General features: G+C 32.6%; 1 protein-coding gene across 6 annotated transcripts in view; it reads left to right on the forward strand.

Annotated features, from left to right (window-relative positions):
• LOC101896207 (potassium/sodium hyperpolarization-activated cyclic nucleotide-gated channel 2) overlaps nt 1–9,686 on the forward strand; it is a 164,417-nt gene that overhangs the window by 128,849 nt on the left and 25,882 nt on the right. For 4 of the 6 annotated variants that reach the window (XM_005177059.4, XM_005177061.4, XM_005177060.4 and 1 more), the window contains one exon: nt 8,117–8,212. The exons of the other annotated variants lie outside the window; for them this stretch is intronic. In XM_005177059.4, coding sequence (XP_005177116.1) covers nt 8,117–8,212 — 96 coding nt within the window. The remainder of the gene's footprint in view (nt 1–8,116; nt 8,213–9,686) is intronic. 6 annotated transcript variants of the gene reach the window in all.

Consider the following 9,686-nt stretch of genomic DNA (forward strand, 5'->3'; position numbering starts at 1 on the left):
CTAAAATGGACAATATCGGTCCACTCCATTAAGTACCTCCCCCACAAAGGGGTTTAAATTTTGAATAATTACAACTCTTATAACATGTGATGTAAGTGTCCGATTGTCTTCAAATTTCACACATCCCAATATTTATTATAAACCAAGGTCTGGTGTTTAGATGGAATATATCGGCCCATTCTTCTAGTACCTCCCCCACAAAAGGTCGAAGTTTTCAAATTTTTTTTTTTTTGCACAAAAAGAAAAAGGATAGTCCGATTTTGATCCATCTTTGCAAATCCTAATATTTGCATAAGTGCTAGGTCAGGTATGAAAATGGACAATATCGGTCCACTCTGTCAAGTACCTCCCCCTCAAAGGAACAAAATATTGAATAATTACAACTCTTATAAAATGTGATGTTAGAGTCCGATTGTCTTCAAATTACACACATCACAATATTTTTATTAACCCAAGATCTGGCGTGAAAATGAAATATATTGTGAGGTACCAGAAACCTCCCCCACAAAGAGTCAAAATTTTGAATATCCATGAAGTTCATAAAAACGCCAAAATAATATCCGATTCCATTCAGACTTGTCACATCTCAATACTTACATCAACACATTCTTTCTGGTACCTCCCCCAGAAAGGGTCAAAGTTTTGAATAACCAAAACGGTTATAATTTCCGAAATAAGCATCCACTTCATATTTCACACATACCATTCTTTCTATTGATATAAGATCTGTTGAGAAGATGGGATATATCGGTACACTCCTTCCAGTACCTTCCCCACAAAGAGACAAAATTTTGAATTTCCATGAAGCTCATAAAACGCGAAATTAACATCCGATTCCATTCAGATTTGGCACATCTCAATAATTCCATCAACACAAGAGCTATTTTAAAGATCGTAGAGATCGGACCTTTTGGTATTTTGGACCTTCCTGCTACTTCCCCCACAAAGGATCAACCAAAACGATCATAATTTCCGAAATAAGCATCCACTTCTATTCATATTTCACACATCTCACAAGATCTGCTGTGAAGACGGAAAATATTGATCCAGTCCCTCTGGTACCTCCCCAACAAAGGGTAAAATTTTTGAATGTCCATGAATCACGTAATACGAGAAACTAACATCCGATTCCATTCAGACTTGGTTCATCTCAATATTTCCATCAACACAAGATCTGTTATAAATATGGTAGAGATCGGACAATTCCTTCTGTTACCTCTCCCACATAAGGTTCAAGATTTTGGAAAACAAATATCATATTTATTTAGATCCGATAAGAAATGGACAATATTAGCCCATTTTTTTGGAACCTACTCCATGGAGGGTCTAACAGTCGAACAAAATAATCATAAGAGTAGTCAAAATATATTTAATTAATGGAACCTTGGCTGTGGGATTTTTTCCTATAATTTTGATATGACTCCCGAACTGTTTTAATTATGACCACTTGTTAGATAGGAATTTTCATTATATATATATATATATATATATATATATATATATATATATATATATATATATATATATATATATATATATATATATATATATATATATATATATATATATATATATATCGGTTGAATATATATGGGTATCCGTCACCCATGAAAATAATACTTTCCCGGAAACAGAGTACAAATACCTACCTCTGGAAAGAAATCGAAAAAAAAAATCGGAGAGTTCTAACTAATCTAGAGTTAAGCCTACAAAAGTGACGATTATTTCTTTAAAAAATTATTTTAAAACAAAGCCACTCTTCCTAAAAAACCCCAAAAATCGGTATTAAAAAATTCCATAACCCATGATTTAGGACTTGCTCAGGACCTAGAAACAAGTACTTCAAATTCACAAATATGTATATGTTTTATTCATTCGGGTCTTAAGGGTAGATCTTTTGAAAAATGGGGTTTTAATGGAACATCAGGGCCATACGTGTGGATTTTTGAGAATATTAGGGCCTTGAGCTTAAATTTATAAAGAATATGGAATAGATATTGGTTTTATATTGTTTTCCGAACTAGAATTGTAAAGCTTTTAAATAATTTTCAAAAGGTTTTCAGTGTCAAATTTCTTTAGGAATATTATTTTCTGTCTTCCAAAACTCTCAATTATTTTATATACATATTTAATTCATTTTAATAACAATGCAATTAAAATTAATAATTATAAACTATTTGAATGCATAACGACGCACTACAACATCCCAAAACTAGTCACGAGATGGTGACGTGTGATTCCAAAACACACTCAGCGAGAGATAGATGATGATGATGAATTCCATTAATTCTTCCTCTCCTTCTTCAGCGGGTTTTTTAATGAATCTCTTTTGAAGAAAAAAAAATAAACAACAACAATAACACTAATATCCCTCACAAATATCCATTGAATTGTCTTAATTAATTCGTTAATTAAAAACAATTTAACTGAAATAGTTTAAATGAAATCACATCAGATTCAAAGTTGAATATTTTTCAACGGGGTTGGGTTTGAGTCATGTTTGGATTTCGATAATGAGAGTTCAATTGTTTAGTTTTTCCCCCTTGTTAAAATATTATTAACTAATTATAATTACTAATTAGCTTTTGTTAGTTTTCCCACACAGTAATTGTTGCTGCCATAATTATCCGGGTGTTTTTTTTTAATGAAGATATCCAAATAGTTTTCCTTACAACATTTAGCAGATTGTAAAATTAATATTAATGTACTTCAATATTATTTTATTCGTAGTTTATGATAATTTCTGGATTTGGAATTTATTGGATTACAGCTGGAGGAATTTTTGTGGAACAAAAATGTAGGATTTTTTATGAATATTTTCTAAGGACTTTTAAGGAAAAATTATGGAAGTTTTAGGGACTTTTTTGAAAAAATTTCGTTGAGATCTTTTTAGTTTTTTAAGATGCTATGAGAAATTTCATGATTGTATTAGGGAGTTTCTAAAGAACATTTTCTGGGGAAAATTTTAGATGGAGAGAAAGAGAGAGAGAGGGAGAGAGAAAAATTATGAGAAGAGGAAAGAGAAAGAGGAACTGGGAGAAAGAGACGGGTGGCGATAGAAAGAGAGACCGAAAGATAAGGAAAGAGAGTGAAAAATAGGGAGAGAGAGTTTTATAAAATATGAGGATTTGTACGTTTGTATTAGCAAGTTTTTAAAGAAAATTTTCTGGGCAATTTTTAGAAAAAGATGGAGGGAGAATGAGCGTGAGAGAAGGAGATAATGAGTGGGAGAGAAAGAAAGATAGGGAGAGAGAGAAAGAAAAAGAGAAGGGGAGAAAAATAGAAAAACAGAAAGTGAGAAATAGAGAAAGAGGGTGGGAGAGAGAGAAAAAGGCAGAGGAAGAGACAGATACAGAGGGAGAAAGAAAGAGAGGGAAGAGAGACAGAGATGAAGAGAGAGAGAGAGAGAGAGAGAGAGAATGAAATAAAGGGAATGTGAGGGAAAAAAGAAAAGAGGGAGAGAGAGAAAGAGAGGGAGAGAGAGAGAGAGAGAAAGAGGGGATGAGATAGAAGAGAGACAGAGAGAAAGACGGAGAGAGGGAGGAAGAGGGATGGAACATGGTAGGGAGAGAGAGCGAGAAGGACAGAGAGAAGGAGAGAGAGAGAAGAAGAGAGAGAAGAAGAGAGAGAAGGAGAGAGAGAAAGAGAGAGAGAAAAAAAGAGAGTGAGAGGGAGGGGAAATTATATGGAGGAGAGAGAGAAAGAGAGAGAGAGAGAGAGAGACAGAGAGAAAGAGAGAGGGACAGAGAGAAAGAGAGAGGGACAGAGAGAAAGAGAGAGAGAAAGAGAGAGAGAGATCAATGACCTTTTGACATGGGGTCAATGACCTTTTGACAGGGGGTCAATGACCTCTTGACAGGGGGTCAATGACCTTTTGACAGGGGGTCAATGACCTTTTGACAGGGGGTCAATGACATTTTGACAGGGGGTCAATGACCTCTGCCTTTCTCTCTCTCCCTCTTCCTCTCTCTCTCTCAGAGAGGTCAATGACCTTTTGACAGGGTCTTTCCTCTCTCTCTCTCTCTCTCTCTCTCTCTTTCTATCTCCCTCCTCCTCTTTTTCTGTCTTCCTCCTCCTCTTTTTCTGTCTTCCTCCTCCCTTCCTCCTCCTCTCTCCCTCCTCCCTTCCTCCTCCTCTCTCCCTCCTCCCTTCCTCCTCCTCTCTCCCTCCTCCTCTATCTCTTTTTTAGTCTCCCTCCTCCTCTCTCTCTTTTTTAGTCTCCCTCCTCCTCTCTCTCTCACTCTCTCTCCCTTCTCCACTCTCACTCTCTCTCCCTTCTCCACTCTCTCCCCCTTCTCCACTCTCACTCTCTCTCCCTTCTCCACTCTCTCCTCCTTCCCCTCTCTCTCTCCCCCTTCCCCTCTCTCTCTCCCCCTTCCCCTCTCTCTCTCCCCCTTCTCCTCTCTCTCTCTCCCTTCTCCTCTCTCTCTCCCTTCTCCTCTCTCTCTCTCCCCTCCTCTCTCTCCCCCCTCATCTCTCTCACTCCCCCTCTTTCTCTAAAATTTTTCAAAAACTCCCTAATACAATCATAAAAATACTCATCAGTAAAATATTCTTTAGAAAACCCCAGAAAGCCCCTTAGAGAATATTTAAAAAAAGACCGCATCATTTTTTGGAACACGTCATAACGGACTATTATGGTCATATGTGTTAATTTTTAAGAATATTTTCTAGATATAATATTTTCCATAGGACATTTTAAGAATTTTTCGGAGAATATTTTATGAGGGATTTTCCAACTTTTCTAATTATTTTTTTATTTTTTGGTCATAAACGGGGACTGCACGAAGAGGATTTTGTAATAATAGATTTTAAGGAGCCATTTAATCCATAAGCATAATTTTTCTTCAAATGTGTATTCAGTGGACCCTCATCGTTATTTTTTTTTATTTTAAATTATGGGCGTGTCTTGCGGTTTTAATTCGTAGGTTTAAAAAGAAATGACATTTAGGCGTGGATTTTGAAGATTTTTTCCAAAGGATTTTTAAGGATATTTGAATAAATCTAGTATATACAAAAAAATATATTTTGTTTAAATTTCACCGAAACTGCATTCTGGGAACACATACCCTAAGATATTGTACTGTCAATAAATTTTATTCGAAATGGAATGATACTATTTGTGAAATGTTATGTAAGCATATCGAAACGATGTCGAAATTTCGTAATTAGGTTACTCGACAAAAAAATGATTGTCCATCAAATTAATTTGATCTCTAGTAGAATATAAAAGTTTCACTCATTGATGCAATTTTCAGACAACAACTATTTCTCTATTTCTCCACGAAAATTAAATATAAGTGTTCTTACATGATATGTAACCCGTTCAATTTTATTTAATTACATTTCACTTCATTCTGTATCAAAAATCAAGGCTTTTTTCATTAGGATTTGTAACTTTTTATTTTTAGATTTTTTTCAATCAAATGTTTGTATAATTACAACAAAAAACATCTGCTACTGGCTTCTTTAAAAAAATAAATAAAAAGAGAGCAGCAATAACTTTACAACAAAAACAAATTATAACACTTAATTGCAAATGTTTAACAAAGTTATATTTCACATGAAAAATGGTAGAAAACTGAAAGGGAGTGGGTTTTACATAATTTTGTAATAAATAATGAAATTAAAAAATAATTTAAAGGATTTAAAAAAAGAAATAAATAATGCGTATAAATAATGGCATCACTCATACGATCTATATTTCATGGGAACAAATTTGAAGGCCCTTCTTAAAATAATAACTTTGAATTCGGCGTATACGTAATGACAATACACATACGATATGGAAAACAGCTAGTTATACCATCAGTCATATGGCTAGAGGGGGTATATAGCATTTGTTACTGCCAAAAAGTGCCTCATTGTAATAACGGTTTTAGACCCTAGGTCTCATTGGACCAAATTCGTTTCAGGAGATTTGGAGTCGCTCTAGCGATGCCCGTCCGTCTGTCTGGCTGGCTGGTGTACACGATAACTCTCGAAAGGAGTATCCGATAAGATTCAAAATTGGTACATCGTAATATTATTATGAAACTAAGATCGAGTTCGAAGATGGGCAATATTGGTCCACTCCTTCTGGTACCTCCTCCCAAAATGTCGAAATTTTCAAAAAAAAAAAAGTTTTACTGCCTAGAAAGAGAAAGGATAATCCGATTTTGCTCCAACTTTGCAAAACCTAATATTTCCATCAGTGCTACGTCAGGTGCGAAAATGGACAATATAATTTCAACTCCTATAAAATGTGATGTAAGAGTCCGATTGTCTTCAAATTACACACATCACAATATTTTTATTGACCCAAGGTCTGGTGTGAAGTTGGAATAAATCGGTCCACTCCTACTGCTACCTCTTCCACAAAGGGTCAAATTTTTGAATACCCATAAAGCTCATAAAAAGGAGAAATTAACATCAGATTCGATTTAGACTTGGAACACCGCACTACTTCCATCAACACAAGATCTGTTATAAAGATGGTAGAGATCGGACCATTCCTTATGGTACCTCCCCCACAAAGGGTCAAAGTTTTGAAATAACCAAAACAATTATAAAATCCGAAATAAGCATCAGATTCTCTTTATATTTTACACATCCCATTATTTTAACTAACACAAGATTAGCTGAGAAGATGGAATATATTGGTCCACTCCTTCTGGTACCTCCCCCACAAAAGGTCAAAATTTTGATTATCCTATGAAGCTCATAAAACGCGAAATTAACATCCGATTTCATTGAGACTTGGTACATCTGAATATTTCCATCAATGCAAAATCTGTTATAAATATGGTAGAGATCGGACCATTCCTTCTGGTACCTCCCACACAAAGGGTAAAAGATTTGGAATAACCAAAACGATTATAAAACCCGAAATAAGCATCAGTTTCTCTTCATATTTCACACATCCCATTATTTGAACTAACACAAGATGTGCTGTGAAAGTCGGATATATCGGTCCACTCCTTCTGGTACCTCCCCGACAAAAGGTCAAAATTTTGAATATCCTATGAAGCTCAAAAAACGCGAAATTAAAATCCGATTCCATTCAGACTTGGTACATCTGAATATTTCCATCAACATAAGATCTGTTATAAAGATGGTAGAGATCGGATCAAGATTTTTAAAAATTCTCTTCAAATTCACACAGAAGTCAAAATATCGATCGAACATTGGCTGTCGGTATACATCTGTCGGCAATACCGGATGATACCTTTCTTTTTTCTGCATGTTCTGCTATTTCCAGATATGACCTGTTCTAAAACAATAAGACGTTATTAGTCCGGATGTCCAAGAATCGTTTGTTCACCGAAAAACTTTAAGAGCTTGTGTGTCCAGGGAAAACTTTTTAAATGTCTTATGACCATTAAAAGCCTTTTGAGGCTTTGCCTTCAGAAGTTGAATGCGTTCAAAAGGTCTTCTATCCACAGGAGACCATTCTTTGGCCCATTGAAAGTCTCTCAAAGGTCCCCTGTTCATAGAAGACAAAAAGACTCCATTGCGCGAATGAGTTATGTCATTATGTATACGCCCAATTGGCTTTCAATATAATGGCTGAAGACTATGTGGCGTATTAGTGATATTTTATTCACAACACTTATATGTCTTAAAATTTCAATTAAGACCTTTCAGTTTTCTGCTATTCTTTTTTTTTTCAAATAATTTTTTTTATTTTAATTTCCAATCAAATGAAAAAAAAAACACAAAACCTAAAAAATATTCATTTTTCTCTTAGTTTTCATTTGCGTTTGTTTGCTAAATGTAAAACTGTATTTAAAACTGTGTTCTTTGGAGAAATGTCCAGCCCTAAATCCTCTAAAAAAATCGACCCCTTTCCCCAACCTTGCCCCTTTAGCTCCATACTTATATATTTCAACATTACTTTTCGATTTTCATTAATGTTATTTACCCCCCAACCCCACCCCCTCTACTTTTTTCCGTTGATTGAATGTATGTATGTGTGTGTGTAAACATAAATTTTATCAAATAATTTCAATACTCTTTAAAAACCAAAAAAAAAAAAAAATAATTTAAAAAAATAATTAAATTTAAAAACCAAAAAAAAACATTTAGTTGTGATCAGGGCTTTTGAATAAACAAAATAAAATCATTATGGTTCTAGATTCTGCAGAATCTACAGAAAAAAAGTGCTGATCGAAGAGGGAGAATGCACAGAAAAGACAAAGATGGCATAACTAAAAGCAACCTAATTTTAAAGGTAAACCCAAAAAAAAAAAACAACAACAAAAAAATTAAAACAAAAAAATCCTTAACAAACCAAAAAAAAAAATCAATTTCAAATTAAATTCAAACAAAACTATTTCATTTACAAATCAACAAAAGAAAAATTAATAATTTTTTTATTATTAATTAATGTTATTCAATTCAATTGAACAATAAAAACAACAACAGAAAACAAAACAAAAACAACAATTTCTTAAATTCAGTTTTATTTCTTTGTTTCTCTTGGTATTAATTAATTTGTTTCATGTTGTTTATTTATTTGTTTTCATTAATTTATTTGGTTATTATGAATGAACAATGTTCCTTTTTTTCGTGAATTACTAATAAATTAAATACAATAAATTCACAATACATTAATGCCACAACAACAACAAAAAACATATTTTAAACTAAAACAAATACCAGGAATGTTACACAGTTTCTTTAAAACAAACCTTTTTTTCCACTTTCAACTTTAATAACTTTTTTCAATTATTCCAATAAATAATAATTTGTTTTTATTTATTATTTTTTAATTTGCAAAAAGGGCTATGAAATTGTATCAAAAATATCGAAATTTTAAAATTATTATTTATAATAATTTTGTTTTAAAAAAGTTTAGTAATTAAAACCATTAAAAAGCTTTTGAAATTTAAAGTTTTATTTTTAATATTAAAAAATATCGAAAAATAATTTTAAAATTTAAAATATAGTCAAATATAATATTTCCATTATTTCTTATTATTTATTTATTTCTCTTATTTATTATTTATTAATTTTTTAATAAAAAAAATTGGTAATATATAAAAATTATTCATTATTTATATTATATTTCACTCAATTAAATTATTTTTTTTATGTGAATTAGAATAAAAATTTTAAATTTATATCTAAATCGAATTATTCCTAAAGGACTATTTTGGAAAAAATATCACTCGTTCTCTTTATATAGAAATTAAGGAATAGTTAAATTACACTTATAAAATTATTAATTATTTAAAAATATGTTATTAAAATTATTTAATTATTAAAATTATTTAAAAATATGATATTTTTTTAATTATATTTTTATATACTATATAATTCATGGATTATATTTTCTACCCTCAGCCATATGGCTGGAGAGGGTATATATCATTTAATACGGCCAAAACGTGCCTAGCCGAAATAACGGTTTTAGACCCTAGGTCTCTTTGGATCAAATCCGTTTAAGGACATTTGGAGTCGATTTGCAATATCGGTCCACTCCTTCTGATATCTCCCCCACAAAAGGTCGAGATTTTCAAAAAATATATTTTCTGCATAGAAAGAGGAACGATAATCCGATTTGCTCCAACTTTGCAAATCCTAATATTTCCAACAGTGCTAAGTCAGGTGCGAAAATGGACAATATAAGTCCACTCCATAAAGTACCTCCTTAAGGGTCAAAATTTTGAATAATTATAACTCCAATAAAGTGTGATGTGAGT

This window comes from Musca domestica, unplaced genomic scaffold (assembly GCF_030504385.1).
Source record: "Musca domestica strain aabys unplaced genomic scaffold, Musca_domestica.polishedcontigs.V.1.1 8, whole genome shotgun sequence".
Taxonomy (NCBI): Eukaryota; Metazoa; Arthropoda; class Insecta; order Diptera; family Muscidae; genus Musca; species Musca domestica.